Source organism: Silurus aristotelis (genome assembly GCF_946808225.1).
Source record: "Silurus aristotelis genome assembly, chromosome: 7".
Taxonomy (NCBI): Eukaryota; Metazoa; Chordata; class Actinopteri; order Siluriformes; family Siluridae; genus Silurus; species Silurus aristotelis.
Window position 1 is genome coordinate 29,482,969 of NC_139580.1, and position 16,880 is coordinate 29,499,848.

At 38.0% G+C, this 16,880-nt stretch overlaps 1 protein-coding gene across 3 annotated transcripts in view; it reads right to left on the bottom strand.

Annotated features, from left to right (window-relative positions):
- Positions 1-1,139: 1,139 nt before the first annotated feature.
- plxnc1 (plexin C1) overlaps positions 1,140-16,880 on the bottom strand; it is a 34,965-nt gene continuing 19,224 nt past the window's right edge. For 2 of the 3 annotated variants that reach the window (XM_083546106.1, XM_083546107.1), the window contains exons 25-31: positions 16,842-16,876; positions 16,334-16,429; positions 12,992-13,155; positions 9,029-9,179; positions 7,855-7,995; positions 7,655-7,729; positions 1,140-1,778 (exon numbers count right to left, since the gene is read on the bottom strand). In XM_083546106.1, coding sequence (XP_083402232.1) covers positions 1,674-1,778; positions 7,655-7,729; positions 7,855-7,995; positions 9,029-9,179; positions 12,992-13,155; positions 16,334-16,429; positions 16,842-16,876 — 767 coding nt within the window. In that variant the 3' untranslated portion in view covers positions 1,140-1,673. The remainder of the gene's footprint in view (positions 1,779-7,654; positions 7,730-7,854; positions 7,996-9,028; positions 9,180-12,991; positions 13,156-16,333; positions 16,430-16,841; positions 16,877-16,880) is intronic. The other variant, XR_014534279.1, reaches the window with a different exon arrangement.

Sequence of the window (16,880 nt, forward strand, 5' to 3'; positions counted from 1 at the left end):
CCATTTCTCATTAGTTGGATGTGTCCCCGCAAAGCTGTGTGCAGCCATTAGTTTATGTGAAATGCTACACATGTTCTTAGCAGCTCACAATTGTTGTTGGTACTGATATTCTGCCCCTCAACTATGACAAAAAGTTTTGAACAAAGTTAATGTCATAACGTGTTATTTATCCTTGTTCATTTGGATAGTTTGATTTTGATTGATAGAGTAAAGTGGCTTTCATAAGCTGACAAATTAAAAGGGGAGAAGCCGAAAGAAGAAAAAGAAGTTATAACGTTATAACAGAACAACAAGAAAACATTTCTTTTTACATTTATGCAAATATGTATGTAATATTTGTAAGTTGAATAATAAAAATCCAGAGTTATTTAACATTAAGGAGTAGTTGCATTTATTTGACATTACATTTAGTTACATTGAGCTACATTTATATTGCATCTGGCCCTTTGAGGGAATTCATTATGCTGATGTGGCCCTCAGTGAAAATGAGTTTGACACCCCTGGTCTAGATAGTCAGGCTGGGTTAGGGTTAGCTTGTCAGCTTGATTGTAGCTGATTAGGTTGGTTCTAGCCATTTAGATTGGTTCTAGTTTCTTTGACTGTTTCTAGATAATCAGGCTGGATTAAGTTAGTCACGGTGGTCTAGCTAGATTGGTTTCACCTGGTTAGATTGACTTCAGTTGGTCAGGCTTGTTCTAACTATTTGAGTTATGTTATAATTTATCAGGTTGGATCTATCTAGGATGGATATATGCTGCTTTAGGTTGGCTATAGTTGGTTAGCTGGTTTTTATTTAGTCGGGTTTCAAATGGTCAGACACACACACACACACACACACACACACACGCACACTGCAGTTTATGTTAGGTCAGAAGGAAGTTTACTTACATTTATAAGATGAGTAATATATGTGTAAATGTAAATATGATGGACCAGCAGTTTTTTTAGCTTCTTTAGAGAAACTTCAGAATGTTGATTGGTGTTACTAGTTGAACAGTTTGTATTTCCAGTCTGCATTTTTACTGGGTAGGGCATTAAACACCTTTTTTTTCTTTCTTACTTTATTTTTTTTGCAAAAGACTACAATGACTACTGAAGATACACAAATTGTGCAGCTCAAAATGAAAGGATGCGTATTCTTACAAAGTAAAAATATTCCTTTAATAATACTGTGTATTTATTGTGCATTGGAAAGAAATACATGCTTGTCATCTTTATTCAAGATTTGCATTTATACAGGCTAATGCTTAATATAAAAAATATAACTTATCAAATCATGTGGATTTCAGAGGTAAGAAATATAAAGCATTACACTACACGGTAACAAAACATTTTACATTAAACAAACTCACATTACACATTTTGGACGAGAAGATTTCATTGTCTGCACATTTCAGCCATGGTACCATATGATAAGGCAGTTTAAGCTTAGCTTAGGCTAACATGATTGTTAATATAATAAAAATCATCACCTTTATCTGAGACCACATTGGTTTATTTTATAATGGTTAAAGATAGGGCAGTGACATTCACTCATTCGTTACACAGTTCATGGGTGTGAATATAAAACGTGCTTCAGTCTCCCTATTAGTGTTTCTGCCTTTTTACACTCTGCATTGTAAAAGACAGGCAATAATTAAAGAAATAGCGAAGATATTTGGGGGCACATTCGCTCAGATCCATGCACTCCTCTTCACACTTTCAAAAAGTTCCTTCACACGATGCATTTCCTCTTTCAGTCCACAGGAGGCACCATTTTGCTCTAAGAGTTGTTCGATCTGTAGGAACAGAAAGTCACAGTTTGATTATGCACAGTGCTGCAGTGACCGATACAGCAACAGCATTGTCTATTTATCTGTTAAACATTAAACATTTGTTTTCAAACATTTGATTGTTTTCTTTTCTGTCTTCACATCTTTTTATCTGTCTCTTTAATAAAGCTACTGTAAGATGGCGAAGTAAAAAAAAAAGAGGTTGATGTTGAAACAGTGTGTATTGAAACTTCTGGGAAACAGAACTGAAACCACTAAAGCCACGTGCCGTTGAATGCTGCTGAGGCCAACATAATATCTGGTAAATTTACCACTGACTTTTTTTCAGGTTACAATTCATTTTGTTCATTTTGTCATTCATTTGGACATCATTGACTTTTATTTCTACATAAATTTCTACATTGTTTTCCTTACGTCCTAATGTCTGCAACAAGCTTCTTGGAAGATTCACAGAAAAAGATTTCCATTGTATGGTGTAACTGTTTCATGTAAATATGACAATACACTCCACTGTTGAATATACAGTGAGGAAAATAAGTATTTCAACACCCTGTTATTTTGCAAGTTCTCCCACTTAGAAATCATGGAGGGGTCTGAAATTGTCATCGTAGGTGCATGTCCACTGTGAGAGACATAATCTAAAAAAAAAAAAATCAGAAATCACAATGTATGATTTTTTTACTATTTATTTGTATGATACAGCTGCAAATAAGTATTTGAACACCTGAGAAAGTCAATGTTAATATTTGGTACAGTAGCCTTTGTTTGCAATTACAGAGGTCAAACGTTTCCTGTAGTTTTTCACCAGGTTTGCACACACTGCAGGAGGGATTTTGGCCCACTCCTCCACACAGATCTTCTCTAGATCAGTCAGGTTTCTGGCCTGTCGCTGAGAAACACGGAGTTTGAGCTCCCTCCAAAGATTCTCTATTGGGTTTAGGTCTGGAGACTGGCTAGGCCATGCCAGAACCTTGATATGCTTCTTACAGAGCCACTCCTTGGTTATCCTGGCTGTGTGCTTCGGGTCATTGTCATGTTGGAAGACCCAGCCTCGACCCATCTTCAATGCTCTAACTGAGGGAAAGAGGTTGTTCCCCAAAATCTCGAAATACATGGCCCCGGTCATCCTCTCCTTAATACAGTGCAGTCACCCTGTCCCATGTGCAGAAAAACACCCCCAAAGCATGATGCTACCACCCCCATGCTTCACAGTAGGGATGGTGTTCTTGGGATGGTACTCATCATTCTCCAAACATGTTTAGTGAAATTATGACCCAAAAGTTCTATTTTGGTCTCATCTGACCACATGACTTTCTCCCATGACTCCTCTGGATCATCCAAATGGTCATTGGCAAACTTTAGATGTGCCTGGACATGTGCTGGTTTAAGCAGGGGAACCTCACGTGCCATGCATAATTTCAAACCATGACGTCTTAGTGTATTACCAACAGTAACCTTGGAAACGGTGGTCCCAGCTCTTTTCAGGTCATTGACCAGCTCCTCCCGTGTAGTCCTGGGCTGATTTCTCACCTTCCTTAGGATCATTGAGACCCCACGAGGTGAGATCTTGCATGGAGCCCCAGTCCGAGGGAGATTGACAGTCATGTTTAGCTTCTTCCATTTTCTAATGATTGCTCCAACAGTGGACCTTTTTTCACCAAGCTGCTTGGCAATTTCCCCGTAGCCCTTTCCAGTCTTGTGGAGGTGTACAATTTTGTCTCTAGTGTCTTTGGACAGCTCTTTGGTCTTGGCCATGTTAGTAGTTGGATTCTTACTGATTGTATGGGGTGGACAGGTGTCTTTATGCAGCTAACGACCTCAAACAGGTGCATCTAATTTAGGATAATAAATGTAGTGGAGGTGGACATTTTAAAGGCAGACTAACAGGTCTTTGGGGGGCAGAATTCTAGCTGATAGACAGGTGTTCAAATACTTATTTGCAGCTGTATCATACAAATAAATAGTTTAAAAATCATATATTGTGATTTCTGGATTTTTTTTTAGATTATGTCTCTCACAGTGGACATGCACCTACGATGACAATTTCAGACCCCTCCATGATTTCTAAGTGGGAGAACTTGCAAAACAGCAGCGTGTTCAAATACTTATTTTCCTCACTAATATATATATATATATATATATATATATATATATATATATATATATATATATATATATATATATATATATATATATACAGTGGGTACGGAAAGTATTCAGACCCCCTTAAATTTTTCACTCTTTGTTATATTGCAGCCATTTGCTAAAATCATTTAGGTTCATTCTTCTTCCTCATGAATGTACACACAGCACCCCATACTGACAGAAAAACACAGAATTGTTGACATTGTTGCAGATTTATTAAAAAAGAAAAACTGAAATATCACATGGTCCTAAGTATTCAGACCCTTTGCTCAGTATTTAGTAGAAGCCCCCTTTTGATCTAATACAGTCAGGAGTCTTTTTGGGAAAGATGCAACAAGTCTTTCACACCTGGATTTGGGGATCCTCTGCCATTCCTCCTTGCAGGTCCTCTCCAGTTCTGTCAGGTTGGATGGTAAACATTGGTGGACAGTCATTTTTAGGTCTCTCCAGAGATGCTCAATTGGGTTTAAGTCAGGGCTCTGGCTGGGCCATTCAAGAACAGTCACGGAGTTGTTGTGTAGCCACTCCTTCGTTATTTTAGCTGTGTGCTTAGGGTCATTGTCTTGTTGGAAGGTAAACCTTCGGCCCAGTCTGAGGTCCAGAGCACTCTGGAGAAGGTTTTTGTCCAGGATATCCCTGTACTTGGCCGCATTCATCTTTCCCTCGATTGCAACCAGTCGTCCTGTCCCTGCAGCTGAAAAACACCCCCACAGCATGATGCTGCCACCACCATGCTTCACTGTTGGGACTGTATTGGACAGGTGATGAGCAGTGCCTGGTTTTCTCCACAAATATTGCTTAGAATTAAGGCCAAAAAGTTATATTTTGGTCTCATCAGACCAGAGAATCTTATTTCTCACCATCTTGGAGTCCTTCAGGTGTTTTTTTAGCAAACTCCATGCGGGCTTTCATGTGTCTTACACTAAGGAGAGGCTTCCGTCGGGCCACTCTGCCATAAAGCCCCGACTGGTGGAGGGCTGCAGTGATGGTTGACTTTCTACAACTTTCTCCCATCTCCTGACTGCATCTCTGGAGCTCAGCCACAGTGATCTTTGGGTTCTTCTTTACCTCTCTCACCAAGGCTCTTCTCCCCCGATAGCTCAGTTTGGCCGGACGGCCAGCTCTAGAAAGGGTTCTGGTCATCCCAAACATCTTCCATTTGAGGATTATGGAGGCCACTGTGCTCTTAGGAACCTTAAGTGCAGCAGAAATCTTTTTGTAACCATGGCCAGATCTGTGCCTTGCCACAATTCTGTCTCTGAGCTCTTCAGGCAGTTCCTTTGACCTCATGATTCTCATTTGCTCTGACATGCATTGTGATCTGGAAGGTCTTATATAGACAGGTGTGTGGCTTTCCTAATCAAGTCCAATCAGTATAATCAAACACAGCTGGACTCAAATGAAGGTGTAGAAACATCTCAAGGATGATCAGAAGAAATGGAAAGCACCTGAGTTAAATACATGAGTGTCACAGCAAAGGGTCTGAATACTTAGGACCATGTGATATTTCAGTTTTTCTTTTTTAATAAATCTGCAACAATGTCAACAATTCTGTGTTTGTCAGTATGGGGTGCTATGTGTACATTCATGAGAAAGAAGAATGAACTTAAATGATTTTAGCAAATGGCTGCAATATAACAAAGAGTGAAAAATTTAAGGGGGTCTGAATACTTTCCGTACCCACTGTATATATGTGTGTATATATATATATATATATATATATATATATATATATATATATATATATATATATATATATATATATATATATATATATACAGTATCTCACAAAAGTGAGTACATCACTCACATTTAAGCAACCATTTTAGTAAATCTTCTCAAGGGTCAATACTATAGACCTATAGACACTTGGAGATATATTACACTAGTCATTGTGCAGCTTGTAGAGCAGTACAGATTTACTGTCCTCTACAAATAAATCAACATACAGTCATTATTGTCTAAATAACTTGAGGATACCCACAGGTGCTCAATATTGTTTAGGTCTGGAGACATATTTGGCCTCTCCAGCACCTTTACCTTCAGCAAGGCAGTTATCATTTTGGCAGTTTGTTTGGGGTCGTTATTATGTTGGAAAACTGCAGTTCGCCCCAGTTTTAAAAGGAGGGCATCATGTTCTGCTTCAGAATGTCACAGTACATGTTGGAATCTGTTTCCCTCAATGAACTGCAGCTTCACAGTACCATCACCACTAATGCAGCCCCAGACTATAATGCTACCACCACCATGCTTGACTGTGGGCAAGACACAATTTTCTTGGTTGTCCTTACCAGGGTGTCGCCACACATGCTGGACACCATCTGAGCCAAACAAGTTTATTTTAATCTCATCAGAACACAGGACATGGTTCCAGTAATTCATGCTCTTGGACAGGTCGTCTTCAGCAAACTGTTTGCGAGTTTTCTTGTGAGCAGCTTTAGAAGAGGCTCCTTCTGGGACAACGCCCTGCAAACTGACTTGTTGCAGTGTGTGACGTACAGTCTAAGCACTGACAAGAAGACCTTTTGCTTCTGCAACCTCTAAAGCAACACTGCAGCACTCATGCGTCTGTTTTTTGAAGCAGCTTCTGCACCTGACGCACAGCACGAGGACTCAACTTCTTTGATGGACCTTTGTGAGGTCTGTTCCCAGTGGAACATGTCCTAGAAAAGCTCTGTATGACACTGACCACTGTACTGTAACTCAGTTTCAGGGTGATACTGATCTTCTTACAGCCCCGGGATCTTTGTGGAGAGCAACAATTCTAATTCTCAAATCCTTCAGAGAGTCTTTACCGTACCAGTGGTCAGTATGAGAGAATTGTACTCAAAGCATTTAATTATAACTGCTCTAATACAAGATATACAAATGTGTATGGTCCTGTCAAGCAGCCAAAAACAAACATGATGAAAAGGACGTGTGGCTTTGCACAGTTACATCACATACACATGTTATCTCTGAGGGGGACTCACTTTTTTGCCAGTTATTAATAATTGTAATTTTTTTTATTAAATTATACTTACTTTTGTGAGATACTTTTATGTCTGTACTTTTGAGAGTCACTAACAGCTGGAACCAAATTCCTTGTGGGTGCCAACACACTAGGCCAATAAACCTGATTCTGATACTGTGTGTGTGTGTGTGTGTGTGTGTATATACATATATATATATTACTTTATTATTATTACTTTCAATATTTTTTATTTAAAAACTATAACTAATTTAAACAAAATTCATCCAAATATTCAGTGGAATATTTTATAGGAATATTTTTTGTCTAACGTTACTGATTATGCATTTTAACTATGTTTTATCTTTCCAATTAAAAAAAAAATTGAATAATCATAAAAGTTCACTGGACACATTATCATGATCTTCAATAGAGTCAAACACATTTATAAGGATTGTGCAGTCAACTGGTGAACAAAAAAAACAACCTGTTTCCTGTGTTGATCAGCAACACTACATTCTAGTGTTAGAGTTAACTCAGCTTTCATACAGACCACAGTCGCTTCAATATACAGAAACACATATTGACATTTTGAAAATAGAACATGACATTAACAGTGAACACAGAGTTCTGAGGAAATCAACAGCAAATTTTGTGTTTTCTTTTTTCTTTTTACTTTTGCCAGTTGAGAACAAACTGGGATTTCTGATATAAAAGAAACTTCCATAAATGTAATATATAAATGAAGATCTAAAGAAGCAGGAGAAAAATAATCTGTGTTTAATACCTCATTGAAATAGCGTGCCATGTACTTGTAGAGCTCTCGCAGTGCTGCAGGTTCATTAAACTCATTCTCATGTTTCTGCAAAACACATAAAAGACATAATAGTAAATTTTCTAGGACAGCTTTTTAACTGTTCTAGATCATAATCTTAAAAAACAATTAGGAAATATGTATATGATTTGTGTTTTTTGTGTGTTGCAGACCTTTGACTCTTCTTGCAAGAATACTTTAAAGTCCTGACTGCTGACAGATGGGTGATCCCTCACCAGCTTGTAGTATGTCTTCACTTCCTGTTTATACCGTGGAATATCTTTTGCATACAGAAGCTTATTAGTTGGTGCATGCTGTTTTAACAAAAAGAGAACAGGGACTAAAAAAAGGACAATATTATGCAAATGAGGTATAAAAAAAAAAAAAACACTATTAAAGTTGCTTCTACAGTCCAATAAATCTGCTTGGGCTGGGGGTTAAGTGATAAAAATGTCCCTAGCTTATTTATTTTAACCACTGCATCAGAGGTGGGAAGTAATAAAGTAGAAATACTTTACTGCTGAGATGTAAGCTGTAAATAAGTTGTATTTTAGTGATGGGAAGTTCGGATCATTTTAGTGACTTGGTTCTTTGAATATCAATAAACTAAAATGAACAAATCGTTTTTTTTTTTAGTAATTTGGTTTGTCTCGTTCTTTTGATCAGAAATAAAATAAAATGTTACATTTTCAATAAGCAGATCCACTAACACGGCTACATACACCAACTTTACCTGTAGTTCAAAAAATAAAAAAATGGTGATGCGGCTAAGGATATATTATGAATAAACAGAATGAGTAGCTTCACTTCTCATATCTTCTGGTCCATGTTATTAGTTCTTTTGCCACATGACTTCCATAATTATTTTAACAATAATGTCAGGATTTGGACAAAAACACTGAGCATTGTGTAGCATCTATAGGAGTCACGTGACAAAAGAACAAAAGCCTCAGAAAAGAGGACACGGAGGACTACACAGTTCTGTTTCCTGTACATAACCTACTGAGATTTTGTGATGCTTTGCTCATGCACGTCCAGTAGAAAATAAACAAATCACTCTTTGAGACGAATCGTTTATCACTAATTGATTTCTCAACAGAAGTTTTAAAATGCCATGACTTCTTGAGCTTTCACTTTGAAAACATGAAAATGTAAAAATGCTTTATTGTAAATTAAACAATTTATGTATGTAGTCATATAGAGTAGGAAATGAAAACTTCCTTTTTAAAGTGTTTTATTGTTCTATAAGGTCTCAGTTCTGATGCACAGTCTCAACCACACTTCCTGTTAACCTTATCAGCAGTGTCATTAGAAAAAAACAGTTTTGTGGCTTAGTTATGTAGTTACCTTGCCCAACTGATGGTCTGTGAGGGAGAAAGAGTCCATGAAAGCTTGAGCTATAACAGATAGGCAGCTGTCCAAATGAGAAGTTTTTTCAAGATCACTAAACACAAAGTTGGGGTTCTTCAGAATGTTCACCCAGAAGCGCAGTGGCAGGCTGGGAGGGATAAGAAGACTGGGGTTACATCAAGACCAACGTGCAGTCTGGGTATGCATTCTGTCAGGATCTGGAGGGCTTCTGGCTAGGTCTTTGGCTTTTAAATGTTTTTAATGATGGTGATGGTGAGGCCAGAGGGGAGCGCAAAAATGAAATAAAATAAACTCCAGACCTGTTTTCAAATCCACAGTTTAACTGTGGCACAACCTAAGATAATTCATAAAAAACGTAACACAAGTATATTACTGCATTTATCATTTTCCACCACATGAGAGAGACAGTGTTAATATTAAACATGTTCAGTTTTTTGTTCTTTTTATCCATTTGCACCAGTAACCAGATTCCAGTGGCTATCAGATAAACCAAGGACAACAGAAATCACTTAGTACACACCAGTCTTACCAGGGTCAAAATAGCAAGAAACAGGAAAGTAAGCCAAATAGAACTTCCTCTTTTAAACTGTAGTCTACTGTTTCTGTTTCATGTGACAAAATAACAACTTTGTTGGTGACACTCAAGGTTTTACTTCAGACGCCAGGACTGTAGATCGTACACCTGCACAATGTCATCATGACCTGATGTCACTAATCTGTAAAATGGTAGTGAGTAACGTTTGTGTATAGCAGAGGTGGAAAATAATGAATTTTATTTATTTATGTTACTGTAATTAAGTATTTTATTGTCTACTTCTACTTTTCAAGTGAGTTTTTGAAATCATTAATTTTTACTTTACGATGTTTTGTTTGAAGTATTGCAATTAACTACATTTCAAATAATTTCGTTACTGAGAAAAAAATTAATAACTAAAAATAATGCAAGGGGAAAAATAAATCATGTTCACGTACAATCATTATAGCACAGTGCTTGTTTTTTTTCTCTAGTTGTTTTTATTTTAAGGGGAGATGCTTATGGGGGAATGGGGGAAATAATTATTTGATCCCCTGCTGAGTTTTTCCCCTTACAAAGAAATGAACAGTCTAGAATTTTTCTGGTAGGTTTATTTGAACAAAAAATATATAATCCAGAAAAACTTATAAAAAGGTTATAAATGAATTTGTGTTTGATTGAGTGAATTAAGTATTTGATCTCTGATTTCTGTGGGAGACCCAAATTAGTCCTGTCTCTTCAAAAAAGAACTCCCAATATCAACTCGTTATGTGTAAAAAAAAAAAAAAAAGATACCTTGAGATCATTAAAAGCTCCTCCCATGTAATTCTGGGCAGATCCCTCACCTTTCTCAGAATCAGCCTGATCTCATAAGGTGAGATTTTGCATGGAGCTCCAGAGTGAGCTCCATGCAGAGTGGTCTCTTTCTCATCAAGCTCCTTACTGGTGGTCTTGTAGCCCATTCCAGCCTTGTGCAGGTCTACAATCTTGTCCCTTGTGACTGGTGTCTTTTATACACATAATGAGTCGATTTCTGATATGATATTCTGTCTCTCTCTGTTAAAATAAACCTACCATCAAAATTGGGAGTAAATTTACAAAATCAGCAGGGGATCAAATAATTATTTCCCTCACTGTACATTATTAACAGCGAAGCACAAAATCAATACTAGACATTCAGTAGCGCAGTCGAGCTCTGTGGGGTCTGATGCTGATCCAATCACTGCTGAAAACTGCTGAAAGATTATTGGTGAAACTTGTTGAAGTAACTGATGTGAATGTATGTTTAATACACTAACATGATGAGGTACATATGCTATGACTAAGGCAGATAATGGTCAGAAAAAAGTTCTAACTGTGAAAGTATGACTAAATTTTCTATATCCAAATTTTTGTATTAAATCAAGAGTGGGTCCACCACTATTGAATGGGTCCTAATACATTCTAATCAATTTCTATATTAAAATCAAATACAATTAATGCTTTGTCTAAAGAATGAGCTGAAATAAACAAATTTGCTGATACAAAAAAAAAAGTGAATCCAATGTTAGCAAAAACTTTCAAACATATTTCCAATGTGTTTTCACCCATGTTTGTGCTTCAGCTGACTCTCAGTCATGTAAAACAACCATTAAGCATTTATATTTATCTGCTGTACATACATATTTACAGCACATATACACAGTATCTCACAAAGGTGAGTGCACCCCTCACATTTCAGCAACCATTTAGCATGGTTTTCTTCTTAAGGGACAAAACTATAGAAATGAAAATTGGATATATATTTTAGAGTCAATGTGCAGCTTGTATAGCAGTACACAATATGTAGCACTGCCTTAATCCTCCTGGGTATGGAATTCACCAGAGCTGGACAGGTTGTTGCTGGGATCCTCTACCACTCCTCCATAATGTTACAGTACATGTTGGAACCCATGTTTTCATTATTCACAGTTCCCCAGTACCAGCAGCCCTCATGTAGCCCCAGACCACGATGTTACCACCACCATCCTTCACTCTAGGCAAGACACAATTTTCTTGGTTCTTCTCCAGGGCATCACCACACATGCTGGATACCATCTGGGCCAAACAAGTTTATCTTAATCTCATCAGAACACAGGACATGGTTCCAGTAATTCATGCTCTTGGACAGGTCGTCATCAGCAATCTGTTTGTGGGTTTTCTTGTGAGCAGCTTTAGAAGAGGCTCCTTCTGGGACGACGGCCTGCAGACTGACTTGTTGCAGCGCGTGGAGTCCAGTCTGAGGACTGACAAGCAGACCTTCTGCTTCTGCAACCTCTAAAGCAACACTGCAGCACTCATGCGTCTGTTTTTTGAAGCAGCTTCTGCACCTGACGCACAGCACAAGGACTCAACTTCTTTGATGGACCCTTGCGAGGTCTGTTCTCAGTGGAACCCGTCTTGGAAAACCTCTGTATGACCCTGGCCACTGTACTGTAACTCAGTTTCAGGGTGATACTGATCTTCTCGGAGCCTCCGGCATCTTTGTGGAGAGCAACAATTCTAATTCTCAATTCCTCAGAGAGTCTTTACCATGAGGTGCATGTTGCATCCAGTAGTCAATGTGAGAGAATTATACTCAAAGCACCAGATTTAAACTGCTCTAATACAAGATACTGTTAGCCAGTTATTTAGACAATAATGGCTGTATGTTGAGTTATTTTTAGAGGACAGAAAATCTGTTTTGCTCTACAAGCTGCACATTCACTAATCTAATATATATCCAAGTTTCATTTCTATAGTGTTTTCCCTTGGAAATATTTACTAAAATGGTTGCTGAAATGTGAGGGGTGCATTTACTTTTGTGAGATACTGTATTTAAATTACATGCTGTACATATACTTACATATTTATCTGCACTTTTCAATTTGCACAATCACAACTTCTGGTAGATGTTGAACTGCATTTTGTTTCTGTGTACCTGTACTATTCAATGACATGAATTAATTGTCTGTCTGTCTGTCTGTCTGTCTGTCTGTCTGTCTGTCTGTCTGTCTGTCTGTCTGTCTGTCTGTCTGTCTGTCTGTCTGTCTGTCTGTCTATTAGACCTTGGCAGGCTTTCACAGACCCTGGAATAAATTATGTGGACTCGTGTCTTTTCTCTCAATTTGCATTTAAACAAAACTTCATTTAAATCATAAGCCGAAAACTAGCATAAAATGCTAGAGCAGGAATTGTGTTTTTGTCACTGTTATAAAATTGAGGTCTTCATTATGTTTGATGAAGAGATCAAAACATATTAACAAACTTGCCCATAGCATGTAATGATAAATCAGTTAGAATAATGTAATAAATGCAAATACAACTGTAATAAGTATACAGATATAATAAGAGTTGAGAATATCTGCCTGGGTTTTAGCACAAACTGATCTACATGTACAATTTGTTTATATACTTAAAATCTGTACCTGTTTGTTTTCCAGATGTGAAGAACATCTGGATCTATGATCTTTTTCTTCTCAGCTTGTGAATCGAGGAAATCAAAAAAGTATTTCACTGCCAGGGGAGCTCTGTTGTTGGGCATTCCCCAGATACTCCGAAAGAGCGTCTCCACAAAGGAATGCACTGCCACCTGACAGGAGTAATGAGAGTCTCACTGGAGAGTTGTGGTAATGAAGCAGTGTAATAATACAGCATTTTCATTCAAATATTCTATATGGCTCTCTATGATGTGGAGGAAGCACATAGAGAAAATGACTAAAAGGTTTAAATTTTGTTTTGTTTTTGTGTGAGTCTTTCTTCTCCTTTAAATGTTGTAGTTTCCAAAGTTTAAATGTATTTCCACACCTATAATATTTAATAGGTTTTCTCTCATTTTTCCAAAACCATCCTTTAACACATTAAAGTAAAGATAATATAAAGAAAATTTTTGTAACATTTTGTTTTATTGCCAGAACCTACTTAAAAGTATTATTAGTATTACTTCAACGCAATCATCCCTCATCCCTTGATTGAGAAGCTGAAATTACTGGGCCTTAACACCTCCCTCTGCAACTGGATCCTGGACTTTCTGACTGGGAGACCTCAGTATTAATAGGAAACAGCATCTCCAGCACCACCACACTGAGCACTGGGGTCCCTCAGGGCTGTGTGCTCAGCCCACTGCTTTTCACTCTGCTGACTCCTGACTGTGTAGCAATGCACAGCTCAAAATGCATCATCAAGTTTGCCGATGACACAACCGCAGTGGCACTCATCAGCAAGAAAGACGAGTCAGCATACAGAAAGGAGGTGCAACAGCGAACAACCTGTCTCCTTCGTGGAGATCGTCAAGAGCACCAAATTCCTCGGTGTACAACTAGTGGAGAACTTCACCTGGTCACTCAACACCAGCTCCGTCACCTGAGAACGCTGAAGAACGCTCCGTCACCTGAGAACGCTCCCTCGCCTATCCTAACCATGTTCTACAGAGGGACCATCAATAGCATCCTGAGCAGCTGCATCACTGCCTGGTTTAGGAACTGCACCGTATCGGATCGCAAGACCCTACAGAGGATAGTGAGGACGTCTAAGATGATCATCAAAGTCTTTCTCCCCTCCATCACGGACATTTGCACCACACGCATTGTGGACGACCCCCACACTCCTTTCACACACACTTCACTCTCCTACCATCAGTGAAGAGGCTCTGAAGCATTCGGGCCTTCACATCCAGACTGTGCAACAGTTTTCCCCTCAAGCCATCAGGCTTCTCAACACAGAGAACTGAACTGGAACTCTCTCACACACACACACACGTGTGTTACTGAACTGTACAACCTGAACTCAACACACACTCAATATTCATCTCAATTAATTGCACCATCATTTAATATTAATATTTTATCATATTATACTGTTTACATGCTGTTGTGCACTTCATAGTTTTTGTTTACAATACTCCTATCCTCCTATACTGTCCTTCCTGTTTACAGTCCTTTATAGTCATCTGTTGCACATTACTATATAATCACAGTATACAACAGATTACTGGTCGACGCCGTTTTGTGTTTTGTGTATTTGTCTCACACTGTCTTGTCTGCACTGGTTTTGTCTGCACTGTTTTTGTCTTCACTGTTTGCACCAGGTTGCACACGAAACACTTTATGCTCTGCGTGCTGTTATGTAGCTTTATGTTGTGTGTTGTAGCTCTAAGTTGTTTAATGTAGCACCAGAGTTCTGGAGTAACATTGTCTCATTTCAGCTATATATGGTAGAAATGACAATAAAAGCTTGACTTTGACTACACATAGACATTCTGCAGCCTCTAGACAGTCATCACACGTGACCATGACCTCATGTGTACAGCATAAAAAAGTTTCCTCTGTCATGAATGTTGTTTTTTCCCTGTTTTATACAGGTGCTAAATATAGCACTTTCACACTTCTGTTTTTCATCTGCACCATCAGATTGCTTCAATGATGATAATTTTTGGCTAAAAAGTTTGCACTTTTTCTTTAGTAAAGGTTTAAAGGGACACTTTTACTTTTACTGGAGTCATACTTACAGAGTGTCTCTTTAAAGATGCATAAATGTGAATGTAAATAATTTGTACATTATTGCCCAAATTTACAGCTGCAAGTTAGTTGCTATTAAACATTAAAAATGAGCTCTCATCAGATCAGGCCTGTACCAGGTAAATAGATCACTGTGGCACAGGAGAAGACTTGGAACCACCAAGAATGATAAAGTTTGCAAGGTGTCTGTCACACAATTTTGCATTTCTTCATCTATGTGACAGTTGAATGCAGGAAACTAATTATAGCAGGATCTCATTTTGCTGCACACAGTGTTTTACAGTTGAAATAGAGGGTTATCCTGCTGTCTAAGCTGTTTTTCTGCAAATCTCTTGAGTGTACATAATGCTATCAGGTTTGCCAGATTTTGTGTCTTGATCTGAATGTAAGGTTTCATCCTAATATAAAGGTTTTCTTGACTTGTTACTAAGCGATTAAACCTATTAAATCAAAGTTTGTTCATCCCTGTTAATTTGTAGCAGTCTGGGGCAACACAGTTAAACTCTACAGTTAAGATACAGTTTTACATACATCCAGTGAACTCCTTATTATTGTAATTGGCCAATAAGATCTAGACACATAGAACTAGAATCATCCAGATGCCAAGTATTATTTGTTCTACAATTATTTAAGTGACAAGTGTGTGAAAGAAGATGCTCGAAGTCTAGTATGTGAAAATTTTGAACGTAACGTCAACTGAAGTCAAACTGACGTGATGTGCACAGCTGACCACATTTACAGTACGTTGAACTGTGGTAATGTAATGTGTGTGCGTGTGTGTGTGTGTGCGCACATGCATTTGTGCGTGTGTGGGTTTGTGTGTTTATCAGAGCAATCATCTGAATAGGACACAGTACAGAGCAAAAATATCAACAGCCAAACTAGCTGTTGGGACACAATGTCGAGTCGAGTTCAGAGCAGTTTTACTCGGGACAGATGTTCTTTACTATGCTGTTAGTCCACTACTTTTTCCTGGGACTAAAATATCAAATGGATCATGCATATTGTTTTTTCTAACATTAATAAAAAGACAGTTACCTTCGTTGTATGTTGTAACACACATAACCCCAAAGTCAGTAATATCAGGTCTGATATGTTCAAATAGCTGGTGTATTACAATAATCTCCACCAGTATGTGGAAAACTCTCCTGAATGCACATGCAATCGGATTATTGCTGCACATTTTAGTTAACCTGTTAATTTACCACACCGATTCTATGTGCCTATAAATAATTCAGATTCCAGTTATCTCACCTTAGTGGATAGTAGTTTGGTGAGATAAATCTCTTTGAGCTTCAGTTTCTTCCTCTCTGGATGTTCGCTCTGGTCAATGTCATTGTCTGGGTCAATCTGCAGACAACAGAAACATTGCTTAAAATGTTTATTTGTTGTTTACATTTTTACACTCGGCTAAACCCTGTAGTGCACATTTTCACTGATAACAAGGATGTGAAGGTGACAATGATCAGGGGAGTAAAGTTGAAACGTGAATTACCTGTCTGTTAATGTTGTATTGTTATTATTTTGGTTGGATTTCACCCTGTTCAGTGTTAAAATGCCTTTTAATTAAGTTTTATTCAAGTAAAATAAAAGTAAGCAAAAACACTCATAGGATTAACTGTCTTGATCATAACTATGTGTGATGATAAACCTAAATAACACATCAACACACACACACACACACGCCTCCATGCATGCATGCAAACACACACGCACACGCACACGCACACACGCACACACAGTTATTTGTGTTATGATTTACCAAGTGGAAGTACTTCGTAGTGAAGTTCTGGTCATCTGT